The sequence below is a fragment of the Bos javanicus genome, chromosome 18, assembly GCF_032452875.1.
Source record: "Bos javanicus breed banteng chromosome 18, ARS-OSU_banteng_1.0, whole genome shotgun sequence".
NCBI classification, from domain to species: domain Eukaryota; kingdom Metazoa; phylum Chordata; class Mammalia; order Artiodactyla; family Bovidae; genus Bos; species Bos javanicus.
The window spans coordinates 61,956,481-61,973,974 of NC_083885.1; the positions used below are offsets into that span (position 1 = coordinate 61,956,481).

At 43.4% G+C, this 17,494-nt stretch overlaps 2 protein-coding genes across 7 annotated transcripts in view; both read right to left on the reverse strand.

Annotated features, from left to right (window-relative positions):
- The window catches only part of LOC133231042 (V-set and transmembrane domain-containing protein 1-like), a 28,244-nt gene extending 26,895 nt beyond the window's left edge, over positions 1 to 1,349 (reverse strand). For 3 of the 6 annotated variants that reach the window (XM_061389215.1, XM_061389216.1, XM_061389213.1), the window contains exon 1: positions 1,115 to 1,348. In XM_061389215.1, the coding sequence (XP_061245199.1) occupies positions 1,115 to 1,148 (34 nt within the window). In that variant the 5' untranslated portion in view covers positions 1,149 to 1,348. Of the gene's footprint in view, positions 1 to 1,114 lie in introns of all 6 variants that reach the window. The other 3 variants (XM_061389214.1, XM_061389212.1, XM_061389210.1) reach the window with 1 other exon arrangement.
- Positions 1,350 to 15,998: 14,649 nt separating this feature from the next.
- Positions 15,999 to 16,907, reverse strand: LOC133229886 (vomeronasal type-1 receptor 1-like). The gene has a single exon (XM_061386644.1). It carries the CDS (start codon positions 16,905 to 16,907, stop codon positions 15,999 to 16,001), a length of 909 nt encoding a protein of 302 aa, XP_061242628.1.
- Positions 16,908 to 17,494: the final 587 nt, after the last annotated feature.

Consider the following 17,494-nt stretch of genomic DNA (forward strand, 5'->3'; position numbering starts at 1 on the left):
ACTCAGTCATGTCCAACTCTTTGCGACCCCATGAATCGCAGCACACCAGGCCTCCCTGTCCATCACCAACTCCCGGAGTTCACTCAGACTCACATCCATCGAGTTGGTGATGCCATCCAGCCATCTCATCCTCTGTCGTCCCCTTCTCCTCCTGCCCCCAATCCCTCCCAGCATCACAGTCTTTTCCAATGAGTCAACTCTTCGCATGAGGTGGCCAAAGTACTGGAGTTTCAGCTTTAGCATCCAAATCTGACTCCATGTTGGATCTGTTTCTTTTACTTTAACCTTTGTATTCTGTTGTTTTTGCTACAAGTTAATCACTAAAGGGATGTTGCCTGCACACTTAAAGTATACATACTGGCTCTTCTCCATGAACCCTGCTTCTCATGCCTGAGTCTTGAGCTAGAATATCTTTGCTTAAGCTCACGGGAAATATCCTGACCAGGCCCATGTGTGAATGGCTGCAGGAAAGAAGAAATTAACACATCCCTTCTGGATTCTGGCCAGAAGTATGAAATATTTGCAACAATTTGTTGCCTTTTTTATTTCACCTTCTCACTTGCCCCTCTTTGTTTTATGTAAGGAGCATCCAGACCCTCGGCAAGATGGTTCTTTGGGACATTAGTCCACCATGTTCTTGGTCTGCTGGTGCTATTTCTTACTCCAACAACTCATCTTTCAAGTTATTGGCCCGTCATGCAGTGAGCAGTACAAGCTTGGACTCAGTAGTAACATGTCTTTTCTGTATTCCTTGTTTATAACCAAACTCACAGACTTTCACACTCTGTAGACCCTGCTCCCATATGCCAATGGGACATTCAAGGCGAGATGGTGGTATGTAGATGATACAGACTTGGAGGTCCCACTTGAGCTGTGCATTATTGAGCCAAGTACACTGAGGCTGTTACCACACGTCTCCGCTTCCTCATCCCTTATGTGCAGGCCCCAAAACCAGGGCATGCAGATTCCACAGCCCACAAAACTCTGACAGGTCGCTTGTACCCAGTACTCGGAAGCCATCATTTCTGTACTTGCCACATTCCCCATGGTAACCTCCACTACCTGGTGAATATTCTCACCCTCAAACCCGTCTGTCCCAGCCCCGGAGACTCACCAAGCCAAAGCAGGAACAGGAATTCCGTGATCATGGTGTCCCTTCTGTCCGGACCAAGATCCCACCTTCAGTTCTGTGGTTCAAAGGAAGACATGGGACTGGGCGACCACAGCCCCCTCCTGCCCTCTTGGTCCTGGGGATGTGTGGCCAGAGGTTTTGCCCTGACCCTTGGCTCCTCCACCATCTGGTGCACAGTTTCCTTCCCACAGCTGACTCAGGAAGCCAGAAGCCACCAATGACAACATCTTCCTCGTAAATCTAGTGTGTGTGGCTCCGCCCACCCTGAGATCCCTCCTATCTTGTCTGAAGTCTGGCCCAAGACGTTTTCCTTAAAAATAGTTTGTCTTTTTAGAGAAGGAAGAATACCCTGTGAGAGCCTTTCTATGTGGACTCTAAAAAGAAATGATACAAATGAGCTTACAAAACAGAAAGAGACTCACAGACTTAGAGAATGAACTTATGGTGGTGGGGGGCTGGGGGAAGGATGAGGGGAAGGGATAGTTAGGGAATTTGGGATGGGCATGTACACACTGCTATATTTTAAATGGATAACCAATGAGGTCCTACTGTAGAGCACAGGGAACTCTGCTCAGTGTTATATGGGAACTTGGGAGAGAATGGATACATGTATATGTACAGCCGAGTCCCTTCACTGCTCACCTGAAATTATCACAACATTGTTAATCGTCTCTACCCCAATACAAACTAAAGGGCTTTTTTTTTTTTTTAATTGTCTTTTAAATAGCTTTACTTTAATTTTTAAATTGAAGTATAAATGACTTATATTAGTTTCAGGTGTAGCACATAGTGATTCGGTATTCTTATGAATTATACTCTATTAAAACTTACTACTGGGACTTCCAGTGGTAAAGAATCTGCCTTCCAATGCAGGGTACCTGGGTCCCATCCCTTGTAAGGGAACAAGATCCCACATAGGGCAACCAAGCCTGCTTGCCTCAACTGGAGAATCCGTGTGCCACAATTAGAGACACCCACGTACTGCAATTAAGACCCAGCAATCTAAATAAATAGATTTTCTTAAAGTTATTACAAGATAGGGCGTCCTTGGTGGCTCAGTGGTAAAGAATCTGCCTGCCAACACAAGGACGTGGGTTCAATCCCTGGTCTGGGAAGATCCCACATGCGTGGGACAACTAAGCCTGTGTGCCACGGCTACTGAGCCCACGGACCACACCACTGAAGCCTGTGCACCCTAAAGCCTGTGGTCCACAACGAGAGAAGCCCGCGCACCATCACTAGAGAGGAGCCCCCGCTCTCCGCAGCTAGAGAAACCCCAGGCAGCAACGGAGACCCAGCACAGCCAAAACCAAATAAATAAATCTTTAAAAAATGTTATTACAAGACAATGGCTATATCCCCTATGCTCTACATCCTATTGCTTATCTATTATAGTCATGTCCGACTCTTTGTGACCCCATGGACTGTAGCCCGCCAGGCTCCTCTGTCCATGGGATTCTCCAGGCAAGAATACTGGAGGGGGTTGCCGTGCCCTCCTCCAGGGGATCTTCCCGACTCAGGGATCGAACACATATCTCTGGCGTCTCCTGCATTGCAGGCAGGTTCTTTACCACTGAGCCACCTGGGAAGCCTATATATATGTATGTATGTATGTATGTATATATATATATCCTATCTTATTTGGTCACTGACCTATACAATTTAAAGTGTTTCATGCCCATGAATATTTCCCCACAACATAGTTATAAGTTGTTTCCCCAACGTGATTTTTTATTTTTGGTTCTTTTATTAGTTTATACATTATCATACTGCCTTCAAACACTGAGATTTCATTTTTACGTTCCACAGTTCAGTTCAGTCGCTCAGTCATGTTCGACTCTTTGCAACCCCATGAATCGCAGCACACCAGGCCTCTCTGTCCATCATCAACTCCCAGAGTTCACCCAAACCCATGTCCATCGAGTTGGTGATGCCATCCAACCATCTCATCCTCTGTCGTCCCCTTCTCCTCCTGCCCTCAGTCTTTCCCAGCATCAAAATGAGCATCAACTCATCATTTCTCATCATCAAAATGAGCATCAACTCATTTTTAAATGAGTCAGCTCTTCGCATCAGGTGGCCAAAGTATTGGAGTTTCAGCTTCAGCATCAGTCCTTCCAATGAACACTCAGGACTGATCTCCTTTAGGGTGGACTGGTTGGATTTCCTTGCAGTCCAAGGGACTCTCAAGAGTCTTCTCCAACACCACAGTTCAAAAGCATCAATTCTTCAGTGCTCAGCTTCTTTATAGTCCAATTCTCACATCCATACATGACCACTGGAAAAGCCATAGCCTTGACTAGACGGACCTTTGTTGGCAAAGTAATGTCTCTGCTTTTTAATATGCTGTCTAGGTTGGTCATAACTTTCCTTCCAAGGAGTAAGCGTCTTTTAATTTTATGGCTGGAATCACCATCTGCAGTGATTTTGGAGCCCAGAAAAATAAAATCAGCCACTATTTCCACTGTTTCCCCATCTATTTGCCATAAAGTGATGGGACCAGATGCCATGATCTTCATTTTCTGAATATTGAGCTTTAAGCCAACTTTTTCACTCTCCTCTTTCACCTTCGTCAAGAGGCTCTTTAGTTCTTCTTCACTTTCTGCCATAAGGGTGGTGTCATCTGCATATCTGAGGTTATTGATATTTCTCCCTGCAATCTTGATTCCAGCCTGTGCTTCCTCCAGCTGGGTGTTTCTCATGATGTACTCTGCATATAAGTTAAATAAGCAGGGCAACAGTATACAGCCTTGACGTACTCCTTTTCCTATTTGGAACTAGTTTGTTGTTCCATGTCCAGTTCTAACTGTTGCTTCCTGACCTGCATAGAGGTTTCTCAAGAGGCAGGTCAGGTGGTCTGGTATTCCCATATCTTTCAGAATTTTCCACAGTTTAATGTGATCCACACAGTCAAAGGCTTTGGCAGTATGGCCTTGCTGGTTATCCATTTTAAATACAGCAGCATGTACATGTCTATCCCAAACTCCTGGGGGAAGGAGTAGGCTGATTCTTAATATGCAGATAGACCCAGCTTCAGCCTTTGCTGCTTCTTGTGAAAGATCCCAGGCTGTGTATATATCTAACGCGTAATCCACAGACCTGGGATGCTGAAGACCGTGGATCCCGTCTAGGATGTGATGTGACATCGACGGTGTCATGCATGAAAAGTATATGAAGGGTGGGAACTTACAAGATGGTCATTTTCTCTCCCTTTCCCTCGCACCAAGGTTCTTTTTTATCCTGTTACTCAACAAGCAAACACTACCAGTACTCTCAGGGCACAGCTGAAGATTTTATTTTGAATTTAATGATTTACAAAACACCTTCATTTTTTGTTGCTGTTGTTCAGTTACTGAGTTGTGTCCGGCTCTTTGAGGCCACATGAACTGCAGCACACCAGGCTTCCCCGTCCTTCACTATGTCCTGGAGCTTGCTCAAACTCATATCCATCGAGTCGGTGAAGCCATCCAACCATCTCATCCTCTGTCGTCCCCTTCTCCTCCTGCCTTCAGTCTTTCCCAGCATCAGGGTCATTTTCAGTGAGTCAGATCTTCGCATCAAGTGGCCAAAGGATTGGAGCTTCAGCTTCAGCATCAGTCCTTCCAGTGAATCTTTAGGGTTGATTTCCTTTAGGATTGACTGGTTCTAGCTCTCTTCCCTGTTGAAAAATCTACATCAGGCACTGTTCTTAGGACTTTAGAGTCCTGGCCAACAGTCTTTCTGCAAAGCCCCTTTCTTAACTTCTAGACATTCTGGTTTGTTCAGACCATTCTCACTGGCAAAAAACAAACAAACAAACAAAAAACCCTTGGTACTGTGGATTCCTGATCTGGGTCCAGGACTCGAGGAAGGGTCCAGAAACTAGTTATGATGAGATTTTCAGTTGTTAACTGTGTGACCTAGGTCAGGGTTTCTCAGCATTGGTACTGCTGACATTTGAGACTGATAGATGTTAGTGGTGGGGTGTGGACTGCAAAGTGTTGATTTACATTCCCGCCTTCTACCTGCTAAATTACAGCCGCAATGCCCTGTTCGGTTACTGAATTAATGCTATTGCTGTTTTAGTCACTAAGTCATGTTTGACTCTTTGTGACCCCACGGACTGTAGCATGCCAGGCTCCTCTATTTCCCAGGCAAGAATAGTGGAGTGGGTTGCCATTTCCTCCTCCAAGGGATCTTCCCGAACCAGGCATCTAACCCACATCTCCCGCACTGGCAGGCAGATTCTTTAGCAGTGGGCCACTAGGGAAGCCCATTACTGAATTAATAATCAACTCAATAAAAGTAGATAGGGCACCCATGGAATGTGTGTGCAAAAGAATGAAATAATTATTTCTCCTGCTGTGAAAATCAGACCTTCAAAGACAGGACCTGGGCCTTATTACTTTTTTCTAATTTTCAGAATAGAAATGAAGGGATAGATTAAACAGGAAAAGATGATTAATTTAAGACATGTGTAGGGTTTGTAATCTGTAAGCCTTGGAAAGTAACTGGTTGTGGTTGGTGGTGGGGACTAGGGGAGTTTCAGGTAGTTTCTACATTAACCTGATAAAAGCAGTGTGTACCTATTGAGATGGAGATGACAGAAGAATCAAAGCGGATTTGAGTTCAATGCAGAGTGAATTACAGAGGCTTGGGGGACTCCTTAATGAAAACCTTCTGAGAGTCTTGAGAAAGTGAAAGTGGTAGTCGCTCAGCCGTATCCGACTCTGTGTGACCCCAGGGACCGCAGCCCACAGGCTCCTCTGTCCACGGGATTCTCCAGGCAAGAACACTGGAGGGGTTGCCATGCCCTCCTCCAGGGGATCTTCCCGACCCAGGGATTGAAACTGAGTCTCAGATTCTTTACCATCTGAGCCACCAGGGAAGCCTAAGGAACCAGATAAATTTAGAAAACCAAACCATGGGGAGCGCTTGGTCTGGAGACAGAGGTGTTTGATTTTGTTTTTGTTTTTTAGTAAATTTATTTATTTTAATTGGAGTATAATTACTTTACACTATTGTATTGGTTTTGCCATACATCAACATCTAAGACAGAGTATCAACCTGTTTCAGCTGAAAATGATGCCTAAAAGTTGAAGAATCAAAAACCAGAGCTTTTTCTTCAGCTTTTAGGCATCATTTTCAGCTGAAATGGGCTGAGACTCTGTCTTGGATGTTGTCAGCAGTGCTGCCCTGAAAATAGGAGAGCAAGTATTTTAAATTACGAATTTCTCTGGATCTCAGGCAAGAGGTCCTGGGCTTGCCGGTACAGGTGGAAACTCTGTATTTAGTGTTTTAAGGACTGTCTACACCGTTTGCCTTCGTGGCTGCACCCCCCCATTTACCTCCCTGCCCACAGTGTAGGAGGTTTCCCTGTCCCCCTCACCCTCAGCAGGATTTAATCTTATGGAGGATGGTCATTCTGTGAGGTCTGAGCTGATCCTCGCTCTAGCTTGGAGTGGCATTTCTCTAACAGTGATGCTGAGCATCTTTTCATGTGCTTCACGGCCATCTGCATGCCCTCTTTGGACAAATATCCATTTAGATCTTTTGCCTGATTTTCCATTGGGTTGATTGTTTTTTTGCATATTGAGTAGCATAAGCTGTTTGCATGTTTTGGAGAGGAATTCCTTGTTTTAAAATTCGGTTGCAAACCTTTTTTTCTCATTTTGATGTTTGTCTTTTTCTTTCCTTTAGGGTTTTCTGTGCTGTTGAAAAGCTTTTGAGGTTAATGAGGTCCCTTTTGTTGAGTTTTATTTCATTTTTTGTTTTGTAAGAAGTGATCTAAAATTAACTTGCTGCAATTTTTATCAAATCGTGTTCTGCGTATATTTTCCTCAAGAAGTTTAGAGTAATTGTCCTTCCATTTAGCTCTTTAATTGATCTGGAGTTTTCTCTTTCTGTCAGCAGTTACGGAGAGACATAATTTCATCCCCTTTGCACTTGCTTAAGGAACCTCCACCTGGCTGTTAACAACTGACATTGCCAGCATCAGTGTCGGCGGGTCCCCGCTTCCCCTCACCGTCTCCAGGATTTACTGTTTGTAGACTTTGTGACGCAGGCCATTCTGACGGGTGTGCGGTGATGCCTCGTTGTGGATTTGATTTGCATTTCTCTGGTAGTGATGCTCAGCATCTTTTCCTGTGCTTTTTAGCCATCTGGATGCCTTCCTTGGACAAGTGTCCATTTAGATCTTGGCCCGTTTTTCTACTGGGTTGACTGTTTTTCTGATCTTGAGCTGCGTGAGCAGTTTGCAAGTTTGGAGATGAATTCCTGTCTTTAACTTCGATTGCAAACATTTTACCATTCTGAGGGTCGTCTTTTTCTGACCTTTCGGGTTGCCCTTTCTGTGCAAAAGCTTTTCAGGTAAATGAGGTGCTTTTCTTTTCAGTTTTCTTTTATTTTGAATTATTCTGAGCATAGATTCAAAAAGAACTTGCTGTGATTTATGTCAAACCTTGTTCTGTTCAGGAATTGTGCCTCTATTTGACTCTTTAATCGATTTGGAGTTTCTTCTTCTGTAAGCGGTTAGGGAGAGATGTAAATTCTTTCACTTTTCACTGTTTAAGGAACCTCCGCCTCGGCCTCCATCGTGGCTTTTAACAACTCACATTCCCAGCATCAGTGCAGGAGGATCGCATTTCTCCACAACCTTTCCAGACTTTATTGTTTGTAGACTTTTGGACAAAGGCCATTCTGACTGGTGCGAACTGATTCATCTCACTGTGGCTTTGATTTGCATTTCTATAATATTTCATGACATTGAAAGCTTTTCATGTGATATTTTTAAACACAGTGCGAGTAAAACTGTGCTCTCAAGATTGGCCTCTTCATCGTCTGCCCTGTTTCGAATTCTTTTTCCCGGACCTACCCGGGACATTTATTGACTGGTTTGTTTTTCTTACAGCCCCTCGGGCCTGGTGAAAATCAAGTGCCCGTCCGCATGGGTTTTTCTGTTGTTGTTACCAAAAGTGGCCACAAGGCGGCAGCATTTCTTCATGCGCCACTGTTTTGATTGCTTTGTTTGGGCTAATTTAATTTTTATTTTCTGTTGGAGTAGAGTTGATTTTCGTTGTTGTGTTTGTTTCAGGTTTACGGGGACTTGATCAGTCATACATAGACCTATATCTATTCTTTTTGGGGGTTTTCCCATGTAGGTTCTTTCAGTGTATTCAGTAGACTATTAAATATTGTCAACAGTTCTGCCTTGAAAGTAGGGGTGCGAATATCATTTTAAATTAAGATTTTCTCCGGATCTAAGGCAAGGGGTGGGCTTGCTGGATCGGGTGGTAAGTCTGTATTTACCGTCCTAAGGAATCTCCATACTGTTTTCATTCGTGGCTGCACCCACCCCTTTACATCCCCGCCCACAGTGGTGTTGGAGAAGACTCTCAAGAGTCCCTTGGACAGCAAGGAGATCCAACCAGTCCATCCTGAAGGAAATCAGTCCTGAATACTCATTGGAAGGACTGATGTTGAAGCTGAAGCTCCAATACTTTGGCCACCTGATGGGAAGAGCTGACTCGTTGGAAAAGACCCTGATGCTGCGAGGGATTGAGGGCCGGAGGAGAAGGGGACGGCAGAGGATGAGATGGTTGGATGGCATCACCGACTCAATGGACATGAGTTTGGCTGGACTCCGGGAGTTGGTGATGGACAGGGAGGCCTGGCATGCTGCGGGTCATGGGGTCGCAAAGAGTCAGACACGACTGAGCGACTGAACTGAACCCAACTGAGTCACAGAGTAGGAGTCCCTGTTCCCCTCGGCCTCAGCAGAGTTTCATCTTCGTAGGATGAAATGAAACGTAGGAGGATGGCTATTCTGAGCAGTGTGAGATGATACCTCGTTGCAGTTTTGATTGACATTTCTCTAACAGTGATACTGAGCATCTTTTCATGTGCTTTATGGCCATCTGGATGCCTTCTTAAGATGAAGGTCTATTTAGATCTTTGGCCTGTTTTTCTCTTGAGTTGATTGTTTTTGATATGGAGCTGAATGAACTGTTTGCATGTCTTGGAGATGAATAAATTGTTTTTAAATTGGATTGTAACCATTTTTTCCCATTTTGAGGGTTGTCTTTTTCCTTTGTTTAGAGTTTCCCTTGCCGTGCAAAAGCTTTTGAGGTTAATGAGGTTACTTTTGTGGAGTTCTGTTTTATTTTTTATTATTCTGAGTGAAACCAAGAAGAACTTGTGGTTTATTTCAAATCCTATTCTGCCCATATGTTCCTCAAGTTTAGAGTATGCATCCCTCCATTTAGCTCTTTAATCAGTTTGGAGTGTTGTTTTCTGTACGGGGTTAGGGAGGGACATAATTAGGTTCAGTTTTCACTTGTTTAAGCAACCTCCATGCTGTCCTCTGTTCTGGCTGTTAACAATTTACATCGCGAGTATTAGAGTAGGAGAATTGCTTTTTCTCCAAAACGTCACCATTTCCTGTTTGTAGAGTTTTTGACAAAAGTCATTCTGACTAGTGTGAGCTCACACCTAGTTGTAGTTTTGATTCACATTTCTCTAAAATTACTCCATGTTGAAAGGTTTCCATATGATTTAAAAAAAAAAAAAACCTGTAAACTGACCCCTCGAGAGTGTCCTCTTGACGGTCTGCCCTGTTTTGAGTTTTCTCCGGACCGACCCCAGGACGTTTGTGGAGGACGGCTGTTTCCTCCCAATGTCCTCAGAGACCTGGTGAATATTAAGTGCCCATCAGGACAGGTTTTTCCGTTGTTGTACCAAAAGCGGCCACAAGGCGGCAGCATTTCCTCGTGCTCCAGTTTTTTTTTTTTTTTTCCTTGAAACTTAATTTATATTTCCTGTTGAAGTAGATTTGATTTCTGAAGTTGGGCTTGTTTTAGGTGAACAGGAACTTGATTCAGTTATACTCAGACGTGTATCTATTCTTCGGAGTCTTTTCCCATATCGGTTATCACAGTGTGTTCCGTAGACGTCCCTGTGCTAACAGTAGGTCCTTTCAGATTATCTATTTGATATGTAGTAATTCATACATTTTAATCCTAACCTCTTAGTGTATCGCTCCTACAACATTTTAAAAAAATCATGAGTTGTTTTTTTTTTTTAACTGAGTCTGTTTTATTTGCAAGTTATTTCATTTACATGACTTTCTGGCTTCCACCTTGAAGTGATATTTTAAGATATTTGTCTGTCTCTTCGCTCACTTAGTGTGATCATCTCTTGCTCCATCCATGCTGCTGGCCATGGGATTTTTCCTTCTCTCTCTTTTTTTTTTTTTAATGTGTGTGTTCCAGTGTACAGACTCCCTTAATGCTCTGTCTTGGCTGTTGTGACTACTGCTGCCCTGAAAATAGGGGTGCACGTGCCCTTTTGAATTAGGACTTTTCCCAGATAAAAGCAAGGAGTGGGGTTGCCCGAAAAGTGGTAACTCTCTATTTTGTGTTTTAAGGAGCCTCCAAATATTTTCCTTCCTGGCTACACCCACCCATTTACAACCTCGTCCACGGTGTAGGAGGGTTCCCTGTTCCCCTCGCCCTCGGGAGCGTTTAATCTTTGAAAATCTCTTGAGGATGGCCGTTCTAAGCCGTGTAGGATAATACCTCAACCTAGTTTTAATTTTCATTTCTTTCATAATTACTGATGTTCAGTGTCTTTCCACGGGCTTTTTACCTCCTACCGTGTGAGTCCAATTAACCTCTTGAAGTTGGCTTCGTGGAAGTCAGCCCTGTTGTGAATTCTTTTCCGGCGATTTACCCCGGGGCATTCTTGAGGGCAGGTGTCCTTTCCAGACCCGCGGTCCTGGTGAATATTGCGCCCATCAGCACCGGTTTTCAAGGGGTTGTTACAGGGAATGGCCACACGGCAGCAGCATTTCTCCCCGCCCAACTCCGGTTACCTGGGCAACCAGAGCCTCAGGGCGCGTCCTGTTCTGGATCGTGTTAGGTGGATACACCCAGGGCTTGTGTCTCCCTCTCCCCCTTAGCCTTTATCCCCCTGGACAAATCCCAGCGATTGGCACACCGCTCTGCAGAGGGAGCTGTCCTCTCAGGTGGAGAGGAAGGAGGCTGGAGGTGGGGACCCACCCCCAGGACACATGGAGCCCTGGAGACTTTGTGAAGCGCCTCCAGCCCAGAGAGCCCACCGTCCTTTGGGGGCGCTAGGGTTGGCTCTGCTGCCGGAGAGACCCCTAGGTCTGGAGACGGTGGGCTCATGCAAAGGGGAACAGGAAGGCCAGGTCCGGGGGCGCTCACTGCGGGCACAGCCTGCCCAGCGCCCTCAGCCCCAGGACAGTCCCGCCGGGGCACTCGAGCCTGCTCCGGCCCCAGGGCCGTGACACCAGCCCGGGTCCCCAAGGCCTGAGGGGCACAGGGTCAGCGGTTCTTTGCCTTTACCTTTTCTTGATAGTTTATTTTGAATTGAGTGTGTAGGTGATTCGCCATGTGGGTTTTTGTTTTAGTATGTTCAGTTCAGTTCAGTCGCTCAGTCGTGTCCTTCTTTTTGCGACCCCATGAATCACAGCACGCCAGGCCTCCCTGTCCATCACCAACTCCCAGAGTTCACTCAGACTCATGTCCATCGAGTCGGTGATGCCATCCAGCCATCTCACCCTCTGTCGTCCCCTTCTCCTCCTTGCCCCAGTCCCTCCCAGCATCAGGGTGTTTTCCAGTGAGTCAGCTCTAAGCATCAGGTGGCCAAAGTATTGGAGTTTCAGCTTCAGCACCAGTCCTTCCAATGAACACCCAGGACTGATCTCCTTCAGAATGGACTGGTTGGATCTCCCTGCAGTCCAAGGGACTCTCAAGAGTCTTCTCCAACAACACAGTTCAAAAGCATCCATTCTTCGGCGCTCAGCTTTCTTCACAGTCCAACTCTCTCATAAATGTGTACAGAAACTTAATTCATTTATATACATATATGTTCTTTTTGGTTTCTTTTCCCATAGAGTTTATTACAGATTGTTGGGTAGGCTTCCTTGTGCTCCCAGTGGGTCCTTGTGGACTCTTTTCTAAATAGTAGTGTATATGTGTTATTCTCAACCTGATAATTTCTCCCTGCACCCCGCGGTTCGTTTTTTGGTAACCATGAGTTTCTTTACTGAGTCTATGAAGCTGTTTCTGTTTTGTAAAGAAGTTCGTTATATCCATGTTTGGATTCCACCCAGAAGTGATAACATGTGATACTTGTCTCTCTGTCTCACTTACTTCACTAGTGTGCTCGTCTCTGGCTCTTCCCCATGGCTGGAAGTGGCATCCTTCCATCCTTTCGTGTCTGGGTAATACCGCTTTGTGTGCCTGTACCCCGGCTTCTTTATCCATTCACCTGTCCTTCTACGCTTAGGTGTCTCCTGTATCTTGGCGATTTACCCAGTGCTGCCATGATTGCTGGTGCACAGCATCTTTTGAAAATTTGGTTTTCTCAGGATCCACACCCCGGCGTGGGATGGCTGGGTCACGTGGTACTTTGTTGCTGAGTGTCTGAAGGCCTCTCCCTACTGCTGTCCAGAGCAGATGCACTGATTTACATTCCCACCCAGGGTAGGAGGGTTCTCTTCTCCCCACACCCCTCCTGCATTTATTGTCAACTTTTTGAGATGGCCATGCTGACCTGCGTGAAGTGATACCTCATTGAACTTCTGATATGCATTTCTCTAGTGATTAGGGACGCTGAACATCTTTTCAGGTGCTTTATAGCCACCTGGATGCCTTCTCTGGACAAATGTCCACTTAGATCTTTGGCCCATTTTTCTATTAGGTTGTTTGATTTTTTTTATATTGAGCTGCACGAGCCCTGTTTGCCTGTTTTGGAGGTGAATTCCTTGTGTCTCCATTTGAAAACACTTCTCTTTCCCCATTCTGAGGGTTGTCTTTTTCTTTCATTTGTGGTTCACCCTGCTGCTCAAATGCTTTTAGGGTTAATGAGGTCCCCTTTGTTTAGTTTTTTATCTTTCTAAGAGTGAGTCCAAGGCGATCTGCCTGTGATTTATATCAAAGCGTGTTCTGCCTGGATTTTTCTGCAGGGGTTCACAGCATCTGTCCTCCAGTTAGATCTTTGATTGTTCTGGAGTATATTTTTCTGCATGGAGTTAGGGACTGACATAATTTCATTCTCTTTTCAGGAACCTCCTCCCTATCCTCTATCTGGCTGTTAACAATTTACCTTGCCAGCATCAGTGTAGGAGCATTTATTTTTCTTCACACCCTCTCCAGTGTTTATTGTCTGTAGACTTTTGGACAAAGGCCAATCTGATCAGAGTGAGGGGATACCTCGTTGTATTTTTTATTTGCATTTCTGTAAGATTTAGAGATATAAAATCTTTTCATGTGGTTATTCTTAAAGAGTGCGAGTAAAACTTACCTCTCCAGGTGGGCTTCTTGGCCGTCTGCCCTGTTTTGAATTCTTCTTCCAGGACCTGCCTGAGGACACTTGTTGGGAACCGGACGAGCCCCCAAGATGAAAGGTTGTTGTTGAGTCACACGAATACACCGGGATTCTTGGCCCCCGGAGGAGAAGAATTCAATCCGGGGCCAGAGACGAGGCTTGATCGCTCAGAGCTTTTGTGTAGTAAAGTTTTATTAAAGTATAAAGGAGATAGAGAAAGCTTCTGACATAGGCATCAGAAGGGGGCAGAAAGAGTACCCGCTTGCTAGTGTTAATAATGAGGTTATATAATCCAAAGAATGTCTGGAAGTTGTAAAGACCTCCTCCGACCTACTCCCATAATTTACATTTTAAGATAACACTGTCTTCAGGCAAGATATATCCTTGTAAAGACCAGGTATACTCCCATAATTAACATTTTAAAATAACAGAAGGTTGAATCCAAAGACTGTCCTTAGGCAGGATACATTATTGGTATATAATCCTAAGGAATGTGGAGAAAGAAAAAAAGTTTGTCCTTTTTTCCTCCTTGAGAATTCCAGACCCCTCTCTCCTCGGGGACCCCTAGACTCCCTATCAACCTGCCTAGGAAATGACTCTATCAGAACTACCATACAATCCAGCAATTCCAATCCTGGATATTTTTCCAAAAAACAAAAACACTAATTCAAAAACATATACACACCTTAATGTTCATTGCAGCATTATTTACAATAGCTAAGAAATGGAAACAATCAAAGTATCTATCAACAGATGAATGTATAAGGAAGATGTGGTATGTACATACAGAGGAATATAACTTGGCCAGAAAAAGAATGAAATTTTGCCATCTGCAATAACATGGGTGAACCTATTATGCTAAGTGAAATAAAATCAGATAAAGAAAGACAAAATCATCATTTCACTTACATGGGGAGTCGACAAAAGAAAACAAAATCAGACTCATAAATGCAGATACTCTGGTGGTTTCCAGGAAGGAGGGAAGGTGGAGGTTGGATGAAACAGGTGAAGGATATTAAGGCACAAACCTCCAGTTATGACATAAATAAGTCACTGAGATGTAATGTATAACATAAGGAATACAGTCAACACTGTAACAACTTTGCAGAGAGAAGGGGTAACGGGACTTGCAGCGATCAAGTCATAATATAAATAAATGTGTAATCACTATGCTGTACACCAGAATCAAATATAACATTACATGTTGATTACACTTAAAAAATAAAATAAAAAAGAGAAAAAAAGAAATCCTCTTGATCCATATCCTTTCAACACTTGGTATTATCAGACTTGTTGCATTGGAGACAACTACCGTATCACAGCAAAAATCATAGCATTAATTGTGGGTAATAATATGTATAGAGAATAAGCATTTATAAAAAAAACAGTACCATAAAACATTACAAATGTGTGGAACTGTATATTCTAAGAAATTCCTGTGTATACTGTAAAATGGTCAATAGTGATTCTAAGCAGAATATAGCATTTTAGAAACTCATACAATGGCTACAAAAATCAAACAATAAAAAAGTAGTTATATCATAACACTATATACTTTTCAAATGGAATACAAAAAAACAAAACACTAGACTATCCAAATAAAAGGCAAAATAAAAAAAAACAAAGAGGAGAAACAGGAAAAATTGAAAACTAAGACCCAAGTTTCTGATTTTCAGTGATGAATAATAAACACTCAAGTGACAAATATAAAGACAGTTTTTACTCCCTCCTTCATGTTACTTAATCCTTTCAATCAACCAAATTTATTGATGGTCAATCACGTACAGAAAATTCAGGTTGAAAGAAAAAGCAATGCATATGAACAACATTTATTTTCTGTGTTAACACTACAGCATACTGGAAAATACAAGTGAAATAAAGGTATACGGTAATACAGAAGAACACCTCAATTTTCCATATTTCTTATCTTCATCCATGAAATAAAAATTTCCGTCCGCCCTACAGTAATATTTATCTAGACAAATATTAGATAATGTATCAATGTATATCAGGTATTAGCCACAACATATGGAAAAAATAATTTGCAAAAACTCCTGAAGAAAGGAGGTTTCTTTTAGAGAGCTGAACTGGCCATCAAGGAAATGATTTCCTCAAGAATAGTTTGTACTGTTTTAATGATAAATTTCTTTCTTTTAAAATTATTTATTTATGTATTTTATTCTTGGCTGCACTGGGTCTTTGTTGCTACGCCTGGGTTTTGTGTCATTGCTGTGATGGAGGCTACTCTCTAGTTGCCATGCGCAGGTTTCTCACTGTGGTGGCTTCTCTTGTTGCAGAGCACAGGTTTAGGGTGTGAAGGCTTCATATTAATTGGACTCACTGTGGTGATCATTTTGCAATACATATAAATTCCCATTCATCATGCTGCACAACTGGAACTGACATTATGTTATATACTAATTATACTGGAGAAAAATTATTACTGAGGAAATAGTTACAGAAGAGAGTCACTACTTTCATTATTGAAGCTGTCTACTATACATTTCGTACTTTAACAATACATTTTAAAAATTCAGGAGCAGAATCTAGGTGCTCTAGGATCCCTGAGGAGAAAGAGGAAGCGGGAAACAGTGGGAAAACATGAAACTAAGACACTAGAGGTCTGCAGCAACCATAGATGAAAATCATGAAAAGCACTAATACAAAAAGCAAAAACAGAATTCAGCACATAGACGACCGTGGTGACCACCAGCATCAGGGTCATGTGGGTGGTGGCCCTGGTCTCTGGTGGGCATTTGCGGTGTTCAGTGAGGGTGTGATTATACTTCATTTTCTGGTGGTGTCTGTGCAGAAGAAGCACCGTGCAGCCACTGGACCAGATCATGAGGCTAATAAATATGGCATCTGAGACAGACCACAAGAAGGTAAAGCCTGATTTATGGCCCAAGGACATGCAGAACCACCTGCCTTGAGTATCAGAATAGTTGTGCGTGTCCTGTGGACCACTGATGTTCACAAGAATGTTGATAATCACTAAGGCACTGAATATCCAGCAGATCCAACAGGGAGGATCTGTGACCCTGAGGGGTCTTCCTCTGAGCAATGACCTCCCTTCACTCCTAGGGATGAGAGTGAAGGACTGATAGGTGCTCAGGACACAGGTGGAGCACAGGGTGGTGCTGCAAGCCACTCTGTGTATGTAATATACAAGTTTATACCCAGGACTAGACAGGGGCTTACTTGAAACAAAAGCTGTCATTGTGTGGGGAATCCCAGAGGAGAGAAGAACCAAGAGACTGGCCAGGGCCATGTGGGTGAGAATCTTGTCTGTGGGTCTCTGCTTGTGTCCAAACAAGACTGGAGAGACATTGTGGATGAAAAGGATGACATTGACCAGAGACCCAACTCCAATCTGTAAAAGACAGGTGGTTTTCAGAGCTTCCTGGCTTGCAGTTCTTAGGACATCTTTCTGAAAAGACATGGATAGTGTCTGAAGCAGAAAGGAAGCTGTGCTTTCTGCACACCATCATCCAGAAAGGTGATGACATCAGCAGTCTTCTTACATAACCAACACTAGGAGGGACTCCTACTCTTTACTTCTCTTGAGAAAAAAGACACTGACATGTGCCAGATAATCAGTTTTACCTGGAGAACATACACTTGACATTAGTTATAAGTTTCACATTATAATTTTTTATTTACTTCTATTTACTTGTATATCCTGTTCTCCACATGCATGTAAGGTCCGTGAACTCAAGAACCATGTCTGAACTGTAATCAGAAATCTTCCAGCAAACAAAAGCCCAGGTCCAGACAGCTTCACAGCTGAATTCTACCAAAAATTTAGAGAAGAGCTAACACCTATCCTACTCAAACTCTTCCAGAAAATTGCAGAGGAAGGTAAACTTCCAAACTCATTCTATGAGGCCACCATCACCCTAATACCAAAACCTGACAAAGATGCCACAAAAAAAGAATACAGGCCAATATCACTGATGAACATAGATGTAAAAATACTTAACAAAATTCTAGCAATCAGAATCCAACAACACATTAAAAAGATCATAC